This window comes from Heptranchias perlo, chromosome 2 (genome assembly GCF_035084215.1).
Source record: "Heptranchias perlo isolate sHepPer1 chromosome 2, sHepPer1.hap1, whole genome shotgun sequence".
NCBI classification, from domain to species: Eukaryota; Metazoa; Chordata; class Chondrichthyes; order Hexanchiformes; family Hexanchidae; genus Heptranchias; species Heptranchias perlo.
This window is the reverse complement of record NC_090326.1, coordinates 78,283,570-78,310,645: the sequence shown is the minus strand read 5'-3', so window position 1 is coordinate 78,310,645 and position 27,076 is coordinate 78,283,570. Positions and strand designations below refer to the sequence as shown.

Sequence of the window (27,076 nt, the reverse complement as noted above, 5' to 3'; positions counted from 1 at the left end):
ACACAAAAGACATAACATCATAATCTAAAGTGACACTCTAGTGCAGTGCTGAGAAAATCTGCATTGTCAGAAGTGCTGTATTTTAGATGAGATGTTAAACTGGTTCTGCCTGTCTGTTCCGATTGATGTTATTGATCTCATTGCACTGAAGAAGAGCTGGGTGTTTCCTACTGCACTTCAAAAAAATAATTCATCGTATGAAGTACTTTAAGATATTTTGATGTAAAAGGCATTATATAATTGCAAGTAGTATTGTAGGTTCTGTATTATTAAGTAGCTGGGAAGTATTTAAGGCTGGTCCATAAGAAAGTCCATCTTCAATGTGGCTTATCTAGTTTATAGGAGACTCTTAAGACACTGAAAAGGAGGCAGATACCTCCCCGGTGCCATTTTTAACTCTAATTACTTGGCAATGTTTTTGTGGTTATGCTCATATGCACTAGTGTTGAGTTTCTAATCCAAGATGAACTCTGTCATAGACATTACTTGTGACGATAATGGTGGATGGATGCTTAACGAGTTCTTCTGACATTTCTCTTTGCTAATTTAGTGCATGTGTAAAATGCTTATTTTAAATGGATTAATGAATCTATTTAAAATAACTGTCTGTGGAATGTCCGACAAACACATTAAGTGATCATTTGCTAATTTTGCAAACAGTAATTTCTGGACTATAATGTCTTTTAGCCCCAGGTCCCATCTGTAATGGATTTGATCATGGGCATACAAGTTATCTTTACTTTGGAATAGAAAATGTTAGAAGGTGACAAGATATTATGTAGTTTTAACCCTCCCTCCCTATTATATATTGGACTGTATAGGATGTTCTGTTTATTTAAATCAAATGCACAACATGGCACCACAACATGGCACTATAATCTGGATTCTAAACTGTTAAAATATTGTTAAATTTGAAGCTCGTGTAAACAGCTTTGTTAATGAAAACTATTTACTTTGTACTTACTGGTCTATGCTTCACACCCAGAGTATTGAATTAATTCAAGAGCTTCTTAAGATGTCTACTGCTTTGACTGAAATCTGCCCGTTTGCTGCCAAAGTATTTGGAGATCCTGTTCCAGAAAAGGTATCTTACTGATTTGATAAATTGGATGAAGGAGCTGTTGAGGATTATTTGTATATTTGTCTTTGTACCTTCCTCGCATGTATCATTCTGTAGTCAACAGAGAGTTGATCACTGTAATGTTCTTGGTGTAATTGCAACATGATGTGGAGATGCCGGTGATGGACTGGGGTTGACAATTGTAAACAATTTTACAACACCAAGTTATAGTCCAGCAATTTTATTTTAAATTCACAAGCTTTCGGAGGCTTCCCCCTTCACATCGTTCACCTGAGGAAGGGGGAAGCCTCCGAAAGCTTGTGAATTTAAAATAAAATTGCTGGACTATAACTTGGTGTTGTAAAATTGTTTATAATTGCAACATGGCACTGAATTCACTTCCATTTTGGTTAAATCTGGCACAAATCTGGATTTGGGTGTACCGATTGATCTAGGCAGAAACTTGTATTAATGGCCGTGGCTCTGCATGGGGACTGGTTACTAGTGGATCAGTGTTAAAGCCATTGCCTTTCACTGTATTTATCAGTGATCTAGATGGAGGTGTGATGGGAACTGTCTACAAGTTCACAGATGATGCAAAGGTTTGAGAGAAAAATAATTACCAGCAGATCTAGATGCAATAGGGAAATGTCATTTAATATGGATAAATGTAGTGTTATGCGTGTGTGTAGAACTAATGCCTAGCATGTGTCCACCATGCAGGATTGTGAACTTAAGGATTGTGAACTGTCATAGTACATGAATCTCTGAAGGCTCATGACCAGTGCCATGAAGCTATTGCAAAAGCAAACAGAGTATTAAGACTTATTGCTAGGACAATCAAATACAAAATAAAAAGTACTATACTGTCCTTGTACAAGACCTTGGTTAGGCTTCATCTAGAATACTATGACCAGTTTTGGTCCTCTCTCATGGTGGGTGATATACAGGCCCTGGAAAAGGTTCAGAGGAGGGACTCTAGATTAAGACCTAATTTAGAGGGCCTTATTTACCATAATACGCAGAGAGAGCTGAGGCTTTTCACTCTATAAAAATGTAGACCAAGGAAAATGGAAGACACACTGGTTACTCTGGCTTTGTTCACGGTGTAAGGTTGCGAAAAAGCTGGAGGTTGAAATATCACTGAAGTGTTCCTGTTTAGATACTGCTTTACTTGCTTGGAGTTGACAGCTGGACTGTTCTTCTAGTAGAGCAGCTACTTCCTGTTTGGGTGTAAATTGATGTCATGCTGCACTCCCTGACAGTTCGGTATTTGTATTTCAATTTGTGATCCTTTAGAAAGCCTCAGTACGAACAGCAGTAGAAACTGTTTCAAAACCAGGTTTCTTAGTAATGCATTGTTTCATTGGAATGTTCAAATTAGCCCTCTAGGGAGGTGTGCCTGCACCTCTCCTTGATCTCACAGCTGAAAACTTGCTGTGGGGAATAAAGATCAAAATTGGGTCCTGCTTCTTCAGTGATATAGCAGGGATTATTGACCTTCTGGAAGCAGTATTCCCTGGATTTTTTTTTATTTGTTCATGGGATGTGGGCGTCGCTGACGAGGTCAGCATTTATTGCCCATCCCTAATTGCCCTTGAGAAGGTGGTGGTGAGCCATCTTCTTGAACCGCTGCAGGTGGTGGTGTTCCCATGTGCCTGCTGCCCTTGTCCTTCTAGGTGGTAGAGGTCGTGGGTTTGGGAGGTGCTGTTGAAGAAGCCTTGGCGAGTTGCTGCAGTGTATCCTGTAGATGGTACACACTGCAGCCACGGTGCGCCGATGATGAAGGGAGTGAATGTTTAGGGTGGTGGATGGGGTGCCAATCAAGCGGGCTGCTTTGTCCTGGATGGTGTCGAGCTTCTTAAATGTTGTTGGAGCTGCACTCATCCAGGCAAGTGGAGAGTATCTAAACTTACATCTTACTCAAGCTAGCCAAAAGTTTTTGAGGAGGTGTAAAATGTATTTTATTTCATACTCCTTAAATTTAACCACACAACCTGTACACCCAACTGTAATCTTTAAAATTGGTGATATTGGGTAGTATCTTGAATCTTGTCCTGGACAGAACACACTTGTGTTAATGGCAACATTCTTTTAAAAATTATTTTAGATATTATTTCAGATGTAATATCTCTTCAACAGGGACCAAAAATATAAATGCTTTTATTCCTACAGATTTATGGTGGATTATATTCTGAAGACCAGTGTTGGTATAGATGCAAACTGAGAAAAATGATGAATAATGAGAAGGTATTGCATACTTGGAAGTATTGTTATTCTTTAAATGTGAGCGGTTTAGCCCAGCCATCCAACATGGAAGATTTGGTTTTGGATGGTGACTGTTGTCTGAGGTGTCCCACAGGAAGTGATTTTGATATGTTCATCAATTATTTAGATCCAAAAAAAGTCTTTAAAATGCTTAAAAGTAATTTTGCAGGCCAAAGTGGAAAAAATAGTCAATTCCCACTCCTGACTATAGAAAACATCTGTAGTCTGCCTTTCTTTGATCACATAAAGACTCAAAACCATGAAATATCAGATGAAGAGGACAGTAATTCCCACAGGTATCCACTTGACAAAACTGCATGAGTCAACCCAGGATTCCAGAACACGGTAACCTAAATCTGTATTAACTGGTACCAGTGACATTCAGCGGGTTAAATGAATCTTAGTGCCTGATCCATCTTTCTTGGAGCATCATGATTTGGCATTCAAAAGCTAGTGATGATCAACACTGATGTTTGTTTATACATATAAAGATTGCACCTTTGTTATATCCGTCACCTTCACCTCTGATGCCTTTGTCCCCAGTAAAACCTTTACTCTCTCAAGTCCCAGTCATTCTCCCTGGTATGACTCCATGTTCACAGGTGCATACTTCACTGAAACTGGCACAGAACTGGTTTAGTCATTCATTACCAGATCTGGCTGGATCACATCAAGCATTATAAGACCTCTCTTTCCCCTGCCAAAATCGCCCACTACTCCAAGATCATCATGGAGAGCAAAGATAACCCCCATTTTCTTTTCTCCACTACCACCCCTCTCTTCAAACCCCTGTCCTGCCCCCCTCAATGCTGACCTCCAACAACACGTGATATGGATTTTTTTTTATCATTTAAGATTGAGGCTATCCGTTCAGCTGCCTCTGCTGTTTCTCCCCCCCGCCCTTTCCCCTTGCCCACAAAGCCAAACCTTTCATCAGGCTCCCCCCGAACTCATTGATTACCAATGTCCCATCTTGGCCGCAGTGTTAGCTGATGTTGCAAATGGCTCCCTCTCCTCAGGTACTACCTTCCCTATCAAAACTGCCATCATCACCCATCCTCAAGAAACCCGCCCTCGAGCCCTCTGACCTTGCAAACTACCACCACATCTTCAACCTCCATTCCTCTCAAATCCTTGAATGTGTCGTCCCCTTCCAGATCTGTGTCCATCTTCCCCTCAACTCCCTGTTTGAATCTCTTCAATCAGATTTCCGTCCTTGCCATAGCACTGTAATGGCCCATACCAAAGTCACAAATGACATTATCTGTGACTGTGACCGTGGTGCACTATCCCTCCTTGACTTCTCTGCAGCCTTTGACATGGTCAGCCACACTGCACCTCTCCTCCGTTGTCCCGCTCAGTGGAACTGCCCTCTCTGGGTTCCACTCTTACCTATCCAATCATAGCCAGAACAACTCCATCAATGGCTTCTCTACCCCCCCACCCCACATGTTACCTCCAGAGTTTCCCAAGAATGCACCTTTGGCCAGTTCCTCTTATCTACATGCTGCCTCTTGATGATAAACATGAGCTCACCCACAAACATGGATTCAAATCCATATGTACATCGATGATACCCAGCTCTACCTCTCCACTGCCTCTCTCGACCTCCCACTACCTCTGTGTTGTCATTCTGCTTGTCCGACATCCCGCCTTAGATGAATCTAAATTTCCTCCACTTAAACATTGGAAAAAACAAAGCCATCATCTTCAGCCCTTAGTTCCTACTAGTTTTAAATGTTTTTCCATGTTTTAAAGCATAAAATATGCTTTATAATGCTTGGTGTCTTGACTTTTTTTACGCAGTTGCTTCTCCTCCACCCCTAAAGACTCAGTACCCCATTATTTATTCCATTGTTAATGGAAATAACCTTATTCATTACTGCTTCTCATGTTGACCAAAGCCAGGAATTAGTGGGGAGGTGGAATCCAGAAAGTGCTACATGTAAACAAAAATGGGGAGTGTGGTTAACTATGAAGAGGACTGTTAGTGACTTCTGAAGGAAATAGGTTTGTAAATTGGGCATTCAGATTGTCATGAAATTAGTGTGGAGAAATGTGAGGTGGTGCGCCTTGGGAGGAAGAATGAAAGGAAATATGGTAATAAATAGTAAAACTTTAAAAGGAATTAGAGGAGCAGAAACTTAAGGGTTCAGGTACACATTTTTAGAAGTGGAGCAATTTGATAAATTGTATTTATATTTTAAAAAATGGGATCCTAGCTTTTATAAGTAGAGATATAGAGTACAAAAGCAGGGAGGTAATGCTAAACATTTACAAATAATTGGTGAGACCGCGGTTAGAATATTGTGTTCAGTTTTGGCTGCCTTCCTTTAAGAAAGATGTAAAGGCCATGAAGGTCATGTACAATACCAGCTAATCCAAACTGAACTTTAAAAATTCCATGAACTAAACTGCTTTAAGTATATGTGTATAATGTCATTAAAAAAACCACCAAATTTATTCTTTTATTTTTCAGTGTCTGATGACTTATGTCGATTATGGAAATTCTGAAACTCTTAAAAAGTCCTGTATTGTTGAACTTCCAGAAGATTTGCAGTGTCCTGGTTTGGCCAGCAAGTTCAGACTTTGGGGTCTTCAGATTCCACCTAAACAAGATGTAAATCCATTTGACCAGGTGAAGCAAAATATATTGCCAGCATTGTTGGAATTAATGCCATAATTTGATTATTGACATTCAAACTTTAGTTAACCTACTGAAAAGTTCCAACCCATTTGGATATGGTCTGCGTGGCTTAAATCAATTGAATGGCGTGAAGTTCCTGTACTTGGATGGGGGTTATGAAGTAAACTCACCACAGAAAGTTAGGGCTTGTCCTTTTCAGTCTAAGTACCATTTTTAACAATTTGATAAGTCTTAGTTACTGCCAAACAACTCTCTGGCACTGAAAATTAACTTTTACAAGTGTGGAGTCTCATTCCTTCAGCTTTCAATTGTTGTTGGAGATTTGTTTTTAAATTAAAATTTTTTAATAACTTTTTCTTTGCCTCTTTTATCTCTCTCTTAATCTCTCTTGATCAAAGTTCTCAAGGTATTAAGGGGAACCAATAGGGTAGATAGAGAGAAACTATTTCCATTGGTTGGGGAGTCTAGGTCTAGGGGACATAGCCTAAAAATTAGAGCCAGTACTTTCAGGAGTGAAGTCAGGAAACACTTCTACACGCAAAGGGTGTAGAAGTGTTTCCTCCTTTGCCTCACAAATGTATCCCAGGCTACTGTGTGAGGCAAAGGAGGAGATTGCGGGGGCTCTGACACATATATTCAGAACCTCTCTGGCCACAGGGGATGTGCCAGAGGACTGGAGAACCGCTAATGTAATACCATTATTCAAGAAGGGGAGTAGGGAAAAACCGGGGAACTACAGGCCAGTGAGCCTAACATCAGTGGTAGGAAAATTATTGGAAAAAATTCTGAAGGACAAAATTAGTCTCCACTTGGAGAAGCAAGGATTAATCAGGGATAGTCAACATGGCTTTGTCAAGGGAAGATCATGTCTGACTAATTTGATTGAATTTTTTGAGGGGGTGACTAGGCGTGTGGATGAGGGTAACGCAGTGGATGTGGTATACATGGATTTCAGTAAGGCCTTCGATAAAGTCCCCCACAGGAGACGGGTCAAGAAGGTACGAGCCCATGGAATCCAGGGTGCCTTGGCACTTTGGATACAAAACTGGCTTAGTGGCAGAAGGCAGAGGGTGATGGTCGAAGGTTGTTTTTGTGACTGGAAGCCTGTGGCCAGTGGGGTACCACAGGGATCGGTGCTGGGTCCCTTGCTGTTTGTGGTCTACATTAATGACTTGGATATGAATGTAAAAGGTATGATCAGTAAGTTCGCTGATGATACAAAAATTGGTAGGGTGGTAAATAGCGAGGAGGATAGCCTCAGTCTGCAGGACGATATAGATGGGTTGGTCAGATGGGCGGAACAGTGGCAAATGGAATTTAACCCGGAAAAGTGCGAGGTGATGCACTTTGGAGGGACTAACAAGGCAAGGGAATACACAATGAATGGGAGGACCCTAGGCAAGACAGAGGGTCAGAGGGATCTTGGTGTGCAAGTTCACAGATCCCTGAAGGCGGCGGAACAGGTAGATAAGGTGGTAAAGAAGGCATATGGGATACTTGCCTTTATTAGCCGAGGCATAGAATATAAGAGCAAGGAGGTTATGGGAGCTGTATAAAACACTGGTTAGGCCACAGCTGGAGTACTGTGTGCAGTTCTGGTCGCCACACTACAGGAAGGATGTGATCGCTTTGGAGAGGGTGCAGAGGAGATTCACCAGGATGTTACCAGGGCTGGAGCGCTTCAGCTATGAAGAGAGACTGGGAAGATTGGGTTTGTTTTCCTTGGAGCAGAGGAGGCTGAGGGGGGACATGATTGAGGTGTACAAAATTATGAGGGGCACAGATAGGATGGATACTAAGGAGCTTTTTCCCTTCGTTGAGGGTTCTATAACAAGGGGACATAGATTCAAGGTAAAAGGCGGGAGGTTTAGAGGGGATTTGAGAAAGAACTTTTTCACCCAGAGGGTGGTTGGAGTCTGGAACTCACTGCCTGAAAGGGTTGTGGAGGCAGGAACCCTCACAACATTCAAGAAGCATTTGGATGAGCACTTGAAATGCCATAGCATACAAGGCTACGGACCAAATGCTGGAATATGGGATTAGAGTAAACAGGGCTGATGGCCGGCGCGGACACGATGGGCCGAAGGGCCTCTATCCGTGCTGTATGACTCTATGACTCTAAGTTTGGATCTCTCTTCTGTAAAGGGCAGTTGATGCTAGCTCAATTGTTAATTTTAAATCTGAAATTGAATAGATTTTTGTTAACCAAAGGTAGTAAGGGATGTGAGGCTAAGGCAGGTATATGGAGTTAGGTTGGATGGCGGAACAGGCTCGAGGGGCTAAATGGCCTACTCCTGTTCCTATGTTCTTCATCAAACCTTTCTTGCCCTCTTTATTTCGCTTTCTGTACCTAATTTAAGATTGAATTCACTATTCAAACTTACACCTCCTGGTTCAGAAGCTGCTTTTAACGATCCTTCAATCTGATTGGTTAAGGAGCTTGCTTGTCCTGTCCGCACAGGCTCCAGATGCCCTGTAGGATGCACCGTTTGGATCTCTAACTTCCAGTGCAAAAGCTCATGGAAATCAAATGAACGGTGGGTGAAAAAAAATTGACTTCAGAAATTTTTAAAAAATCTTTTCACTTGGAGATTGGTCACGTTCTGGTCAGAATGCTCACCATCTTGTTCCTGAAATTGGTTGTTCAACTGTGATGTTTGCCGGTCAACTTCAGCTCCCAGTTCCCCCTCGCGTGCATGCACGACAACTCTCTGAAAGCTCTGCAACATCAAATATCATGAAAGAGGCAAACACTGCAATTGTTAGGGTTATGAAAAGAGTGAGTTTTTTTAGGGTGAAGCCGCTGTACTAAGAGCAGCGGTGGCCAACGTGTTGCTCTTCTGCTCCTCACGTGCGCCTCTTTGACCTATTAGGTGACTTATAGTGTGGCTCTCTAGCCAGTTGCCGTCATGCACACTTTAGTCAGGTGAAGCACTTGGAATGGAAAGTATCATTTGTGGGGAGCAGTATTTTCCCAAGAGTGGGATCAGCACTGGCATTTTACATGCAGGGCAAGAGTCATTTGTCCAATCAGGAAGCAGCAGGTGGCTGTTATATCTCAACTTGTCTGAAATATTTCCATTCTCGACTTTCATCTTAATCGTCTGGAACCATTTATGCCAATTATGAATTGTAGGTAACTCAGGAACCGAGGGAGACAGAGACTTTCATACATCTAATTTCTAAGTTTATTCATAATTTTAGTGAATTTAGTAAGACATTGCATATGGCCTTCCACTTCAGTCCTTCCGTTCGAACTGCCTATTGGCTATTCTGTCCATTGCCCAGGATTCTCTGTTCTCAGTGGTCTTGGCCTGTCGCTGTCTTCTCTTGTTCGATGACTGTGATTTCACCTATGCTCAGACTTAATGAGCCTCTTGTTTAGGATCCATTTCCTTCCTTATTGTATCTTTTTTAACCATCTTCAAGGTCCTTTTGCTTATTACATATTTACAATCTCATTATCACGGTTCTAACAATGAGACTTAGTTAACCCAGACATTTGCAAGTGAAGAAAGCTTTTTCTTTAAACTAATAAGAGTGAGGCAGGGTTCAGGTAAGGGTAAATTTATCAGGTTAAAAAGAAAAGTCAGGGTTGTAGAGTTGAGTAGCGATTTGGGTTAAAAACAAGCAGGGTGTGTGAGGAAGGGACAGAGAGTTTAACAAAGGTAATAGGGCATTAGTGACTAAGGTCACATCAGGGAAAAAAATAAAAAAAATTAAAATTGAAGGTGCTGTATCTGAATGCACGAAGCATTCATAACAAGATAGATGAATTAATAGCCCAAATAGAGATAAATGGATTTGATCTAGTAGCCATTACTGAGATGTGGTTGCTGGGTGACCAAGGTTGGGAACTAAATATTCCAGGGTACTTGACTTTTAGAAAAGATAGGCAAAATGGAAAAACTGTGGGTGGGCGTAGCCCTGTTAATAAAGGATGAGATAAAGAAAGTAGTGAGAAAGGATCTTAGCTCAGAAAATCGGGATGTAGAATCAGTATGGGTGGAGCTAAGAAATAACAAGGAGCAGAAAAAACTGGTGGGAGTAGTTTACAGTCCCCCTAACAGTAGTTATAGTGTTGGACAGAATTTAAATCAGGAAATTAGAGGAGCCTGTAACAATGCAATAATCATGGGGGACTTTAATCTTCATATAGACTGGGCAAACCAAATTGACAAAAGTAGTTTGGTGAATGAGATGGTGGAATGTGACCAATACAGTTTTCTAGAACAGTATGTCAAGGAACCAACTATGGAACAGGCTATTTTAGATCTAGTATTGTGTAATGAGACAGGATTAATTAGTAATCTTATAATAAAGGATCCTCTGGGGAAGAGTGATCATAATATAATTGAATTTCATATTGAGTTTGAGAGTGATGCAGTTAAGTCCAAAACTAGGGTCTTAAATTTAAACAAGACAATTATATAGGTATGAGGGGCGAGTTGGAAAATTAGATTAAAAGATAAGTAATGGCGAACATTTAAAGAAATAATTCATAATTCCCAGCGAGTATGCATACCCTTGGGGAATAAAAACACCACAGGAATAGTAATCCAACCATGGCTAACTTGAGAAGTTAAGGATAGTATTAGATTAAAAGAAGAGGCTTACAATGTTGCCAAAAAGAGTAGTAAACTTGAGGATTGGGACGGTTTTAGGAATCAGCAAAGGATAACCAAGAAATTGATAAAGGGGAAGAAAATTGAATCTGAGAGTAAACTAGCAAGAAATATAAAAACAGATGGTAAGAGCTTCTGCAAGTACATAAAAAGAAAGAGATTAGCGAAAGTAAATGTGGGTCCCTTGGAGGCAGAGAAAGGAGAAATTATAATGGGTACAGTAGCATAGTGGTTATGTTACTGGACTAGTAATCCAGAGGCCTGGACTAATAATCCGGAGTCATGAGTTCCAATCCCGCCACGGCAGCTGGGGAATTTAAATTCAATAAAATTTGGAATTAAAATACTAGTATCAGTAATGGTGGCCATGAAACTACCGGATTGTCGTAAAAACCCATCTGATTCACTAATGTCCTTTCGGGAAGGAGACCTGCCGTCCTTACCCGGTCTGGCCTATATGTGACTCCAGACCCACAACAATGTGGTTGATTCTTAATTGTCGTCTGAAATGGCCGAGCAAGCCATTAGGTTGTACAATCTCGCTTAAAAAAAAATCATAATAAGAATAAAACCGGACGGACCTCCCGGCATCGGACCATGACCAAGGCAAACCAAGCCCAGTTGACCCTGCAAAGTCCTCCCCACTAACATCTGGGGACTTGTGCCAAAATTGAGAGAGCTGTCCCACAGACTAGTCAAGCAACAGCCTGACATAACCATACTCACAGAATCATACCTTTCAGCCAACGTCCCAGACTCTTCCATCACCATCCTGTCCCACTGGCAGGACAGACCGACCAGAGGTGGCGGTACAGTGATATACAGTCAGGAGGGAGTGGCCCTGGGAGTCCTCAACATTGACTCTGGACCCCATGAAATCTCATGGCATCAGGTCAAACATGGGCAAGGAAACCTCCTGCTGATTCCCGCCTACCGCCCTCCCTCAGCTGATGAATCAGTCCTCCTCCATGTTGAACACCACTTAGAGGAAGTACTGAGGGTAGCAAGGGCACAGAATGTACTCTGGGTGGGGGACTTCAATGTCCATCACCAAGAGTGGCTCGGTAGCACCACTACTGAGCGAGCTGGCCGAGTCGTGAAGGACATAGCTGCCAGAATGGGCCTGCGGCAGATGGTGAGCGAACCAACACGAGGGAAAAACCTACTTGACCTCGTCCTCACCAATCTACCTGTCACAAATGCATCTGTCCATGACAGTATTGGTAAGAGTGACCACCGCACAGTCCTTGTGGAGACGAAGTCCCGTCTTCGCACTGAGGGCACCATCCAACGTGTTGTGTGGCACTATCACCGTGCTAAATGGGATAGATTCAGAACAGATCCAGCAGCTCAAAACTGGGCATCCATGAGGCACTGTGGACCATCAGCAGCAGCAGAATTGTATTCCAGCACAATCTGTAACCTCATGGCCCGGCATATTCCTCACTCTACCATTATGAACAAGCCAGGGGATCAACCCTGGCTCAATGAGGAGTGTAGAAGAGCATGCCAGGAGCAGCACCAGGTGTACCTCAAAATGAGGTGCCAACCTGGTGAAGCTACAACTCAGGACTATATGCATGCTAAACAGCAGAAGCAACATGCTATATACAGAGCTAAGCGATTCCACAATCAACGGATCAGATCAAAGCTCTGCAGTCCTGCCATATCCAGTCGTGAATGGTGGTGGACAATAAAACAACGAACGGGAGGAGGAGGCTCTGCAAACATCCCCATTCTCAATGATGGCAGAGTCCAGCACGTGAGTGCAAAAGACAAGGCTGAAGCATTTGCAACCATCTTCAGCCAGAAGTGTCGAGTGGATGATCCATCTCTGCCTCCTCCAGATATCCCCACCATCACAGAAGCCAGTCTTCAGCCAATTCGATGCACTCCACGTGATATCAAGAAACGGCTGAGTGCACTGGATACAGCAAAGGCTATGGGCCCCGACAACATCCCAGCTGTAGTGCTGAAGTCTTGTGCTCCAGAACTAGCTGCGCCTCTAGCCAAGCTGTTCCAGTACAGCTACAACACTGGCATCCACCCGACAATGTGGAAAATTGCCCAGGTATGTCCTGTCCACAAAAAGCAGGACAAATCCAATCCCGCCAATTACCGCCCCATCAGTCTACTCTTATTCATCAGCAAAGTGATGGAAGGTGTCGTCGACAGTGGTATTAAGCGGCACTTACTTACCAATAACCTGCTCACCGATGCTCAGTTTGGGTTCCGCCAGGACCACTCGGCTCCAGACCTCATTACAGCCTTGGTCCAAACATGGACAAAAGATCTGAATTCCAGATGTGAGGTGAGAGTGACTGCCCTTGACATCAAGGCAGCATTTGACCGAGTGTGGCACCAAGGAGCCCTCGTAAAATTGAAGTCAATGGGAATCAGGGGGAAAACTCTCCAGTGGCTGGAGTCATACCTAGCACAAAGGAAGATGGTAGTGGTTGTTGAAGGCCAATAATCTCAGCCCCAGACATTGCTGCAGGAGTTCCTCAGGGCAGTGTCCTATGCCAAACCATCTTCAGCTGCTTCATCAATGACCTTCCCTCCATCATAAGGTCAGAAATGGATATGTTTGCTGATGATTGCGCAGTGTTCAGTTCCATTCGCAACCCCTCAGACAATGAAGCAGTCCGAGCCCGCATGCAGCAAGACCTGGACAACATCCAGGCTTGGGCTGATAAGTGGCAAGTAACATTTGCGTCAGACAAGTGCCAGGCAATGGCCATCTCCAATAAGAGAGGGTCTAACCACCTCCCCTTGACATCCAACGGCATTACCATCACCGAATCCCCCACCATCGACATCCTGGGGGTCACCATTGACCAGAAACTCAACTGGACCAGCCACGCAAATACTGTGGCTACAAGAGCAGGTCAGAGGCTGGGTATTCTGCGGCGAGTGACTCACCTCCTGACTCCCCAAAGCCTTTCCACCATGTACAAGGCACAAGTCAGGAGTGTGATGGAATACTCTCCACTTGCCAGGATGAGTGCAGCTCCAACAACACTCAAGAAGCTCGACACCATCCAGGACAAAGCAGCCCATTTGATTGGCAACCCATCCACCACTCTAAACATTCACTCCCTTCACCACCGACGCACTGTGGCTGCAGTGTGCACCATCCACAGGATGCACTGCAGCAACTCGCCAAGGCTTCTTCGACAGCATCTCCCAAACCCACGACCTCTACCAGCTGGAAGGACAAGGGCAGCAGGCACTTGGGAAAAACACCACCTGCACGTTCCCCTCCAAGTCGCACACCATCCTGACTTGGAAATATATCGCCGTTCCTTCATCGTCGCTGGGTCAAAATCCTGGAACTCCCTTCCTAACAGCACTGTGGGAGAACCTTCACCACACGGACTGCAGAGGTTCAAGAAGGCGGATCACCACCACCTTCTCAAGGGCAATTAGGGATGGGCAATAAATGCCGGCCTTGCCAGCGACGCCCACATCCCATGAACGAATAAAAAAAAAAAGTGAGATATCGACAGGTTAAGTGAGTGGGCAAGGAGGTGGCAGATGGAATATAATGTGGGGAAATGTGAGATTCACTTTGGTCGGAAAAATAGCAAAACGGAATATTTTTTAAATGGTGAGAAACTATTAAATGTTGGCGTTCAGAGGAATTTAGGTGTCGTACATGAAACACAAAGTTAACATGCAGGTGCAGCAAGCAATTGGGAAGGCAAATGGTATGTTGGCCTTTATTGTAAGGGGGTTGGAGTACAAAGTAAGGAAGTCTTGCTGCAATTGTACAGGGCTTTGATGAGACCATACCTGGAGTACTGTGTGCAGTTTTGGTCTCCTTACCTTAGAAAGGATATACTTGCCTTAGAGGCGGTGCAACGAAGGTTCACTAGATTGATTCCTGGGATGAGAGGGTTGGCCTATGAGGAAAGATTGAGTAGAATGGGCCTATACTCTCTGGAGTTTAGAAGAATGAGAGGTGATCTCATTGAAACTTATAAGATTCTGAGTGGGCTTGATAGGGTAGATGCTGAGAGGATGTTTCCCCTGGCTAGAGAGTCTAGAACTAGGGGACATCGTCTCAGGATAAGGGGTCGGACATTTAGGACTGAGATGAGGAGGAATTTCTTCACTCAGAGGGTTGTGAATCTTTGGAATTCTCTACCCCAGAGGGCTGTGGATGCTCAGTCATTGAGTATATTTAAAACTGAGATCGATAGATTTTTGGACTCTAGAGGAATCAAGGGATATGGGGATTGGGAGGGAAAGTGGAGTTGAGGTCGAAGATCAGCCACGATCTTATTGAATGGCGGAGCAGGCTCGAGGGGCCGTATGGCCTTCTGCTCCTATTTCTTTTGTTCTCCCCTTGCTGGTCTTAACAAGACTCCTTTTACGGTTATGTCAGTATTAATTGTTTTTTCTCCAAAATTGTTCCTTCAAAAAAACTATATTTAAATAGGGCTACCAACTTGTAGGTCTTTGTCTGACAATTGAAAGGTATTACTCATATGTTTTACAACAAACAGAAAGTCATCCTGTTGCGAATGACAAAGCACAGAGCGTAAGCATTTGGTCACATTTTTGCTTTTGTTCTCGCAGTTTGTAACCATCTTTAATCAAATGCAGAATACAACTTCATTACGCAACACAAAATACAATTATACATCACATCACAATGTACACTTGTCACATTGCAACCACATGCTTTCTTTGTAAGCACACATTTTTTAATTGGCATGGGTATATAATTCTTTTCATGTTTGATTTTACAAAAACTTAATTTTGGTTAACATAACACAATAAGTCGTAATAAACATGCATCATATATAATGATAAATAATTGTAGCAGAAGCATCAGGTGCTGAAGGGGCTGCTTGTTAGCAGGCTGCAGGCAGATAGGACGACATGGAGATGTGGGGCTGGTATTGGGGTGAGTGGGTTGCAGAAGAGCTGCTCGAGCGGCAAGCAGGTGAATGAGTAAGTTAGGGTCCAGGACGGTAAGGAGGGAGCGAACAAAAAATTGCATTTTTAAATGAAAGAAACTTCTCACTTCAGTGGAACAACACTAAGAGGGGTTAGTGAGGCAACTGTAGCTGTACCTCTTTGCTCAAATGTATTTGGTAGTGCTGAAGGATGGGGAGGCTGTATAGCTCCATCTGGTGGTATAGCTGGACCTGTTAGCAGGACAGAAATTAGTGACACTTCATTGCTCATTATTAAAATAGGAAATTCTATTGAAAGACATGACTGGGAATCGTGATAGCTAATTGTTGACATTTTAATATTGCAAATTCCATGGGAATTGTTTACTTATCTTTTGAGAAGAGTGCACACGTTAATTTTAATATCGATGTATGAGGGAGTGGAAGAGGGAGAAACACTCCTAATGTGCATTTTTCTTTTTACAGTTAAGGTTTTCTTTCCAAAGTTGGAAGGTATAATCACGTTGCTTAGCTGGCTTCTCCTGGTCTTGCTGGTTGGAAAAGAAGGTGGAACAGTGATTTATCACTGCTATATCACACACAGACTTTATGGGCTATAAATTGGACCATGTCGCGCCTGTTTTGTAGGTGCTATGCGGCCTCCTAAGGACGCAAAATGGCGTCCGGAATGTGCGTGCACACTTATAGTGTGACATGCGCTGGACGCCATCTTGGTAGAACATAATGGGAAGCCATTATTTGTCATGATGTTCTTTCTCAGTTCAACTTGTCAGTGTCATTTAGCAATGAGCACATTAACAAGAACTTTCCAGAACTTGCCTTCTGCCTCTGTCTTGTAAGGCTGTTTGTTACCATGTGCCTTTTTTCTAAATGACAGTTGGTAATGTATATAATAGTGTTATCTAAATTGTTTTGTACATCACGTTAAAAAATGAGAGGAATAGTTGTGCAAGTTTAAAAATTAATGTTTATAAATTTGTGCTACATCACTGATTTTTTTGTTGTTGTTGTGTTTGTGACATGCCACCAGGGCCTTGCTGTAAGCTAGCCCTAACATTCTGTAGCAAATCTGTGTGAAATATTGAACAAACTTGAGAGACAGTGTCCACATTAAGAAAATAAATGCTTTTAACTATAAAAGGAGCATAGTGAGCAGTACTGATGTTGTACCACTGGATGTCACTTCTGCACTGAAAAGAAGGTGAACCAGCCACAAATAATCAAAGAGGCTAAAATATAAAGGGGAAGAAGTTTTGCTACAGCTATACAAAGCCCTGGTTAGACCACATCTGGGGTACTGTGTAGTTCTGGGCACCGCACCTCAGAAAGGATGTATTGGCCTTGGAAGGAGTGCAGTGCAGATTCATGAGAATGTTACCAGGCTCCAAGGGTTAGATTATGAGAAGAGATTATATAAACTAGGCTTGTATTCCCTGGAATATAGGAGGTTACAAGGTGATTTGATTAAGGTTTTTAAGATTTTGAAAGGAATTGATAAGATAGATAGAGAGAAATTTTTTCCGCTGGTGGGGGAGTCCAGGACAGGGGGACATAACCTTAAAATCAGAGCCAGGCCATTCAGGAGAGAATTTAGGAAACACTTCTTCATGCAAAGGGTGGTAGAAGTGTGGAACTCTCTCCCACAAAAAGCAGTAGATGCTAGCTCAAATAATGATTTAAAATCTGAGAGCGATAGATTTTTGTTAACCAAGGGTATGAAGGAATATGGAGCCAAGGCGGGTAAATGGAGTTAGGATACAGATCAACTGTGATCTCATTGAATGACTGAACAGGCTCGAGGGGCTGACTGGCCGACTCCCTTTCCTATGTTCCTATGATACCTTGATAGGCTGAGATGAAGTAAGGTGGGCGGAGGCTCATGTGGAGCATAAACATCGGCATAGACTTGTTGGCCCGAATGGCCTGTTTTTGTGCTGTAAAATTCTATGTGCAGTAACCGATGATGTAGGCAAGGATAGATGGAGGTCTAGCGGGGAGAGTTTGAGGAAGTAGATTCTAGATTAAAGAGCAAAAACCTGAGGATAGTTATCTTGCAGTTACTCCAGGTACCATGTGCTGGGCAAGTTTGGGGGGAAGCAGATTAAGCAAGTCAATGAGTGGCTAAAAAGATGGTTATAGAAGGGAGGGTTTCAGATTTCCCCCAGGAAATTGTGACAAGTTCTAGGGCAGGGGAAACTATATAGATGGAATGAGATGGGCTTTATCTGAATTGGACCAGCACCAATTCAGAGAGGGTAAATAAGACAGTGAGAGAGGATTTAAACTAAAGAGAGGGGAGGGGCTAACAGCAGACTTATAAAAGGATATAACCACGCAGGGAGATAATAATGACAAATTAAATCAACAAATAACACCTGTCTAGGAAATGGGAGAAATGGATGCCTAGAAATTATATATATTTACATTAGGGGTCTTAGAAACAAAATGGGAGCCCTGGAGTCTTTGCTGGAGAAGGGAGGCTATGCTATCACGGGCATGACACAGACTTGATTCAACAATGCCACAGGGTTGAATAAATGTAGAGGAATATAGATTACTTCATAGAGATAGAAAAGGCAAACTGGAGGGAAATTGGCCTTTTACGTGAAAAAGAACTGGACCTATCGGGTCTGGGTGTGAATAATGTGAAAACCCTTTGGATAGGGTTGAGAGACTCGTGGGAAAAGAAACTAACTCTGGGTATCTACTACAGAAAAGCAGGTCAAGAGGACAGATTGGACTAAGAACTTTGTTGTCAAATTAGAAAAGCATGTCCAGGAACTGATGCAGTTGTTAGGGTGACTTCAATTTACCAGGGCTATATTGAGAAATCTATAAAGAATATAGTAGAAATTAAAGCATGATCTTGGACATAATATTGGCTTGTTACAAGGAATAATTGGTCCACAAACAAGCAGCGGTGCTAATAGGAGGTCAGGAAGACATAGTCACCCTGTCACCAACTCTATACTAGGAATGTTGGAACATAGCCTTGGAGGTGGTGACCCTGCTGCACCAAACAACGGAGGTGATTTTAAACCCCAAGAACGGGTGGGTTACTCCTTATTTTAATAGTTTTAGTCATTAAAATTTTTTTTAAATGAAAAAAATTTAATTTTTTTTTGTTTTTACTTTTCCCTTCTGTCTCTTTACTTTAATTCAAGTGTTTCTTTGGCTTTTTAATTTAAAAAAAATACAATTTTTATTTATATTGACATATAGAATGCTAACTTTAAATGAATGAAGTCCGCTTGCCTGCTTGAGCAATGCAGGCTGAATCTGTGGGCGTGACTTCTCTTCCTGACAGATTTTGTGGGCGTGTCTTCTCCTCTCTCACACTTTTCCAGCTGCGTGGCAACTTGCTCTGCTCAGAGGCTGGGTTGATAGCAGTAATAAGCAGTAACCAAGGTTTGGTAGAGCAGGTCAGAGGCAGAGAACACTTTCGAGGGGATGAGGTGAGCAAAGGAAACTGGACTAGATATCACTGTTAGAGGGGAAAAGCATGGCAGAAAAGTAGATAATGTTCAGAAACACTACACAGGTACAGAACAAATATCTACCATTAGGGAAGAAGGGTAACAAAGGGAAAAAAACTAATGGTGACAGCAATGGAAATAATGCAGGGAATTAAGGCAAAAAATAGATTGTTCCTAATGTGTATAGGTAGCATGGTGGACTGAGAAGAGTATAAAAATAAAGTAAAGGAGGTTAAGAAACTGGTTAGAGAACTAAAATAGAAAATCAGGTTAGTGTAGCAGGGATATTAAAAGAAATGTCATGCATTTCTACAAATATATTTTCAGCAAGCAAGTCTAAAGGAAATGGTGGGGTCACTGAAAGATCCCAAAGGTGACATGATATCAAGTTTCCAAGGGATAGTAAAAATTCAAAACAAATTCTTTTGTGTTCACAGATGGGGCAACTCCCCAGTATGGAAGTTGAATTTCTGGGGTTGGGGAAGGGAGAAGGAGAGGCAGTACAAACAAATAGAAATTTCAGATAAGGCAGTCACTGATAGGCTGAGCAAAAGAAGGCCCAGATGAATTTTATAAAGAAGTGGCCAATGAAATAGGTCACTTACTTGCAAATCTCTTCATGCAAGGACCCTCACCATGGGCGATGCCGCAGAAGACAGCTAGCGTGTATGCATTTGTTTCTCTGTACTCCCATTCTTGGAATGTATGATAAAAATAGATTTTGTGTACAATTTTTCTCGACTACTTTTTTTCCCCTATCTTTCGAGCCTCAATCTGATAAAACATTGCATATGAGTTCCTTAGTTACTGGACATACAGCAAAGGATAGTTAGACCTTTTTTAATTGTTCTAATGCCATTTTCTTCGCCCTTTCTTCAGGGAAGAAGATTTCTGGCCAGTTTGATAAATGACAAAATAATCCGGATCAGTCACAGAGAGACAGCTCAGGATGGAGCCTTTCTTGTTGATGCAGAAAGTGATGCTCTCGATATTGGCCAAGAGGTTGCTGAAAAAGGGTTTGCTGAAAAGTGCAATGCAGCCTCTGTCCACAACTACAAAGGAATAAAGAGTAATACAGCCCCAATGATTTCTGGCAGAAATGTAGAGGGGTTTCAGGGACTCAGCAGTGGTTCACAGAGAGTAAAGAATATGCTGGATTCAAGAAATGGTCAGCTGGGAAACAAACCAAAGGGACGAGTAGACACTGTGGAACAAAAAACCAGAGATCTAAAGATGGATGGGGAAAATGCTCTTGTACATGCATTGTAAGTACCGGATATTCTTTGTAAGTGCAAGATATTCTGCTTTTGAAATGGCAATTAAGTTGGTTTTATTTACACTGTTATTACCAGCAATTGCATTTGAGATAAAATTATTCAATAGTGCTAAGCAGACAGTGTCATATACTCAGATGTTACAGAATTTCTAAATTACTGATTTATTCTGGGTCGACACCTAGGACTGGAAAAATTATGATCATGTAGCCTTTTATTGATGGGCTTGATCTATTAATTGGGTGACCCTAGCAAATGACTCACTATTTAGGGAGCTCAAAATAACAATCTAATAGTTAGAAGTGAGAGTAACTAAAATACTGGAAATTTTCATCTTTCTTTCCCCATTCCACAAGTTGGTAACAGGGCAGTTCCACCAACTAATGCATAATCCATTGCTTAGAGTGGGAGGAGCGCTGGGTCCTGTCAAGTTCCAAGAACTTTTGAGGTTCATGGTCCTTTCTGCATAAAAGGTGGCAGCAGATCTACTCCTTTAATCAGTACCGTTGCTGCTCCAAAAAGAGTTAGGCAAGTTTCTCCATTTTTTGGAAATGTGAAAAAAATGTTTGGTAGCAAAAGTGCCTGTTTTTTATGCTGCTGTGTTTAAGCAAATTACGTCAAAGTTAGAAATTTTAAAGCATAAGGAATTAATGGATACTGCACAGAGGGTGGTAGAAGTTTGGAACTCTCTTCCGCAAACGGCAGTTGATAATAGCTCAATTGCTAAATTTAAATCTGAGATAGACAGCTTTTTGGCAATCAAAGGTATTAAGGGATATGGGCCAAAGGCGGGTATATGGAGATAGATCACAGATCAGCCATGATCTTATCAAATGGCGGAGCAGGCACGAGGGGCTGAATGGCCTACTCCTGTTCCTATGTTCCTAGAAACCTAACATATATTCCAGTAACTATATTAAATTGCTCTTTTCAGGGAAAGAAAAACATTAGCTCAATGTAGTTCAGGACAGAAGCTCAACATGATCAAGATGCAGCATGACCAAAGATTACTGGAAGATCAAAATGAAAAGTTGAGAGCAAAAAACAGCACTTATCTCCAAAATTGCCATTTACTGGAAGGGCAGCTTAAGCAGCAGCAACTTGAATTGAAGGTATGCTATTGTTAAATAGATGTGATCACTTACTTTGAGACTTCCTTAATTTTGTTCTAAAAATTTCCATTTTTGTTTGTTTCTAAAACGGTTTCCATTATAGGTCTTTAAGTTTTGAAGCTAGTTCTAAAACTATACTGGAGGTTCTGCTCTTCAGAGGTTCAGGTTTCATGTAGCCAAAGGAATATAAAAATGAAATACCAGCATTTTACTTCTGGTGTTAGCTGTTTCCATATGATTTTAAAGATGTGTGACAATGAACTAACCTAATGTATGTTTCTGATGAAAAGGAAAAGACTATCAATGGTGGAAAGTAAAAACAGAAACTGCTAGATATGCATAGCAGGTCCATCAGCATCCGAGAAGAGAAAAGACGGGTTAATATTTCCAGTGGAGATTGTTAGAACTGAAAAAGGAAGGCAGGAGAGCCTTTTAATAGGATTGAGCAAAACAGAAGGCAGGGGAAAATAACAAATGAAATTCAGATATGCAAAGTACTAATGCAAAGAAATAAGCCTTTGAATGGATTTTTTTTAAAGTGGGAAAGTTTAAAAGTGCTAGATAACTCAGTTAAGCGGTGAAAAGGTGTTAGAAAGACAAAAGCTCCCAAATAAAAGGGAGAAAAGTAGATTGGTGATGAAAGAAACTGTCTGGGAAATGGCTGACATCTGGGGGTAAATTTTAACATTACCGGCAGAATCTCAGCGATGGTGGGGGGAGGGTCAGTCTCGCGTGGGAAGCCCCTAAAAATTTTTCATGCCTTTTCTCGAGCGATCACGACCTAATTGAAAGCCCTTAATGTGGCTTCCGGGTTTTACATCTGCAGGCTGTGCAGCGGGCGCATTGCACACCCGAACGACGTGCTGGGACATGGATTGTTTAAAGAGCCATTGGTTTAGAGGGAGAAAGGAGCAATTTAAGGAGATGGAGCAGCAGAGGAGGAGGCTAGCACCCCGGTTCAGTAACTTTTCGCTGGAATTGTTGTTAGCCAGTGTGAGGAGCAGGAGGGGAACGTTGTACCCGGCTGACAAAAGGAAACGCCCTGCCTCTGCCACCAAGAAGGCCTGGCTTGACGTGGTAGAGGTGGTGAGCAGCAGCACCACCGTCGCCTGGATGTGGATGCAGTGCAGGAAGCACTTCAATGACCTAATCAGGTCAGGAAAAGTGAGTACAGTTAGTGATTCACCTGCATTCTGTGGCGCACATTAGCCCGCACCTCAAACTCTGCCCTGCAAAACCTTCTCCATCTCCATCACATCACTCCTCGCACACACTTAAGGCTCAGGGTCAAGTTACCTTCACTTTCCGTGCACATTTTCACCACCCTATTTGTGCACCTACCTCTACCACTCCAGTCCTGATGCAATGTGATCAATCTGTCTGATAGTCACCTCTGATGCATCTGCTTCATTGTCATCCTGACCCAGAGCAATGCATCCGTCGGATAACCACATCACCCTTACTCACTTGCAAGTCTGGACTTTCTCCCCTTGTAGGAGAAGAGAGCGCAAAATGCAAGGGAGAGGAGTTGGACTGGAGGGGGGCCGGCAGGGATAGTGGTCCTTAAAGAGGCGGAGGAGGCGGCCTTGGACATCAGCCGAACGATAGAGTGCCTGGCTGTCGTGGATGCTGAGACTGGCACCCTGCAAACATCTTGTGACAGAACTTTAACATCCCACACACACAACATGGATTGATGTTATCAATGATTGACCTGTTGCACACCTCAGCATGCTCATTGCAACATTACTTCTGCGATGATTCTTAATATTGCTGTATGTGCTCTTCCAGGGCCTTCAAGGAGTGTTGACGTGGAGAGGAGCTCCATGTCTCTAAGGGCACACTGTCATATCTTAGGGAGCCGTGCACCAGTGCAGATACTCACACCTTGGTGGGTCCTATTAGAGAGATAGTTGGGTTGTCACCTGGTGATTCACCACTCACAAGTGAGTACGAGCAGACACTGGTGGCAGGGGCAGCTGTGGCAAGTTTGCATCATTGGGCGCACTCCTCTCCAAGCTCTGCTCAGCAGGGCACGGATACTGAACCCCGGGGGCCATCCTTGAAAAGGAGAATGATAGAGGTACAAACGCACTTTTGTGACGTACTGGAAGACTTGCCACGCTCAGTCTCCACATTGACGCAAAGGATGGAGGAGTCCACCTCCAGCTTAAGTGGACTGGTGGCGCAGGTAAGTGTGGGGATGTCTGCGATGGAGGGAATGGCAGTTTTCATTGCGCTTCATGCACGGCTCACAAATGAGTCCATTCAGGCCCTGGCAACGGCCGTACGGTCTCAGGGTGAACAACGTTCTGCCACCTTAAACAGGCAGTCAGAAACATTAGCATTGGCATCGCAATGTCCTCCAAGCTGTTGTCCAGCAGAGAGGTAGGAGTGATGTGGCCCTGGCCCAGGAGAGGGACAATGGCGAAACGGGATGTGGAAGTGGGGACTCCACTCAAAGCACCCCCACGTCTCACCTGGTGCCCCCCACCCCCCACCACCCCCCCAAACCGGTACCCACAATGCTGCCTCCTCGCCCGATGGCCGAGTCTGCCCCTGCACAGGTGCAGGTGGAACAGTCTTTCGGGGGGACCTCACGGGCTCCAAAACCCAGAGGTCATAGGCTGAAAGCATCTAAGCAGTCAGGATATGAATCTGAGCAACCTGCCACTGCCTCTGCTGCAGCCATGGGATGCACCATGTAGAAGCGGGAGGAAGAGGAAATCTAAGGTTTAGTAATCACCAAGGGTATGACAGAGTGTCATATTTTTCATTTATATTTGTTTTTTGTTAAATGCACATTAAATGTTATAATTCTCTCCATCACTGCCACGTCTTGTCCATTCTTGAGTCCCTTTTGTGAGAGTGCCCTTTCATGCGCTTCATTATGAACCAGAGACTTCATGCCACCCATTGGGTGCGTTTACAATGGGTGTGTGTGGTTATAGGACGGTTTTGTGCAACGTGGAGGTGGGGGGTTGCTGGTGTTGGTGGTGCTCGTTCCAGGTGGTTTGAGTACTTGACTATCTTCACTTTGCAGATCTCCTTATGAGATATCCCTTGTCTCCAAGGAGCCAGCCCATAAATCTGCTTTGTGCATGGAAGAGGGCCGGGATGTTGGATTTGTGCAGAACAAAGGAATTATGGCAGCTGCCAGGGAATTTAGCACACACCTGCAGAAACCTCTTCCGGTGGTTGCAAACCAGCTGCGCACTGATGGAGTGATGAACTGTCCTGGTTCATGTAGAGGTGCTCGGATTGCTACATGTGTCCAATCAATTGCGCCCTGTACCTGTGAGAAACCAGCCAGAGAGTTGATATCCACTGCCCTCTCAGTCTGGCTGATATCGTCGATGGGGAAGTTGATGTAGTCGGATGGCCTGGCAAACAAGCCATCCGTGACCGGTCATATACAATTATGTGCAGACGACTGAGAGATCCTGGTGATGTCACTGGTGGCGCCCTGGAAGGATCTGGAGGCAAAGAAATTGAGGGCAGTGGTGACTTTAACTGCGACGGGCAGTGCGTGGCCACCAGGCCCATCTGGGAGCACCTCTGCATGAAGGAACGTGCAGATGTCTGCGACCACCTGGCGACTCAATCTGAGCCTGTGTAGGCACTGCTCCTCAGGGAGGTCCAGGAAGCTCAGCCTCTGCCTGTGGACCCCCTCACGTGGGTAGTGCCTCCTGCAACCTCGTCCCCTCTCTGCTCTTCTGTAGGTCACTGTGGCGCACCTCTGCCTTGTGGAGCTGCAACTCCCAGAACTGCACGCTGTGCCTGCCGCAGATGGTGATGTGCCTCCTCCTCGGATGTACTGCTGAATAAATCCATTGCGCCGCCCCCCCCCCCCCCCAACCCATCCTGATGGTGTCAGTTTGAGGAGGTCCAAAATGTAGGTTAATATGTGTGATCACAAGAATTCTGAGTGTGAACAAAGAAATCTCAGTCTAAACACACAGAACTCACAGCCAAAGGTTTGTCTGAGAGAACTGACTGCCCTGCTGCAAAAACTCACCTTTTCTTCACGTGTCAGTCACTGATTTAAAGGTCCAAATGGCTGACGGCTGCAACTCACCTCCGTTTCCATGGCGTCTTTCGGAGGCCACGGGAGACACATTCAGGTAGAGTTAAAATCGTTTGTCTGCCTCAATACACTAAAATTTAATGCCCTTAATGACTTCAGCTACCTTAATTGTACCTTTAAATATTGGCCTGCCGTCTTTAAGTGCTGGCGGGACTTTCGGGTTCCAGAAGCGAGCGTGCACTCGGATGCGTCTGGGTCAAACACGGAAGTCGGCGGGTTGGAGCCGGGATTCTTTCCTGCTCCCAAATTCTATAATTTTCACTGCCCCTCGCCCCCCCCCCCCGCCCCCAACCCACCCATTCTTCGGGGTTAAAATTTACCCCCTGAAGTTGCTTCAGTTAATGTTCACACCAGAGGGCTGTAAAGTATCCAGGAGGATGCAATACAGTTCCTGACTTGGTCAGAACAATGTAGGAGGTCAAACACTAAAAGTTCAGAGTAGGAATGTGATGAGTTAAAGTGACAAACCACAGGGAGGTCAGGATCATGTTTGCAGATGGGAGATATTCAGGAACGTGATCACCTAATCTGCTTTTTTGACACTCAAATATGGAGGGGACTACACCATCAACATTGAATGACTCACCCTTGAAGGAATACATAGAAACATAGAAAATAGGAGCAGGAGCAGGAGTAGGCCATTTGGCCCTTCAGGCCATTCAAAATGATCATGGCTGATCGTCTTAACTCAGTACCCTGTTCCTGCTTTTCCCTCATATCCCTTGATCCTTTTAGCATTAAGAAATATATCTATCTCCTTCTTGAATACATCTAATGACTTGGCCTCCACTGCCTTCTGTGGTAGAGAATTCCACAGGTTCACCACCCTCTGACTGAAGAAATTTCTCCTCATCTCTGTTCTAAATGGCATGCCCCTTATCCTGAAACCGTGACCCCTGGTTCTGGACTCCCCAGCCATCGGGAACATCCTCCCTGCATCTAGTCTGTCTAGTCCTGTTAGAATTTTACATGTTTCGATGAGATCACCTCTCATTCCTCTAAACTCTAGTGAATGTAGGCCCAGTTGACCCAATCTCTCCTCATACGTCAGTCCTGCCATTCCAGGAATCAGTCTGGTAAACCTTCGTTGCACTCCCTCCATGGCAAGGACATCCTTCCTCAGATAAGGAGACCAAAACTGCACATAATACTCCAGATGCGGTCTCACCAAGGCCCTGTATAACTGCAGTAAGACATCCCTGTACTCAAATCCTCTTGCAATGAAGGCCTACATACCATTCGCCTTGCTAACTGCTTGCTGCACCACTCACCCAACTTGTCTAAATCACATTGGAGCCTCTTTGCATCCTCCTCACAGCTCACATTCCACCCCAGCTTTGTGTCATCTACAAATTTGGAAATGTTACATTTAGTTCTCTCATCCAAATCATTGATATTTATTGTGAATAGCTGGGGCCCAAGCACTGATCCCTGCGGTACCCCACTAGTCACTGTCTGCCACCCGGAAAAAGACCTGTTTATTCCTACTCTATGTTCCCTGTCTGTCAACCAATTCTCAATCCATGCCAGTATATTCCCCCCAATCCCATGTGCTTTAATTTTGTACACTAACCTCTTGTGTGGGACCTTATCAAAATC

At 43.5% G+C, this 27,076-nt stretch overlaps 1 protein-coding gene across 1 annotated transcript in view; it reads left to right on the top strand.

Annotated features, from left to right (window-relative positions):
• LOC137333814 (serine/threonine-protein kinase 31-like) overlaps positions 1-27,076 on the top strand; it is a 105,541-nt gene that overhangs the window by 20,562 nt on the left and 57,903 nt on the right. The window contains exons 4-8 of the mRNA XM_067998174.1: positions 986-1,084; positions 3,236-3,310; positions 5,808-5,966; positions 19,884-20,269; positions 21,213-21,390. Coding sequence (XP_067854275.1) covers positions 986-1,084; positions 3,236-3,310; positions 5,808-5,966; positions 19,884-20,269; positions 21,213-21,390 — 897 coding nt within the window. The remainder of the gene's footprint in view (positions 1-985; positions 1,085-3,235; positions 3,311-5,807; positions 5,967-19,883; positions 20,270-21,212; positions 21,391-27,076) is intronic.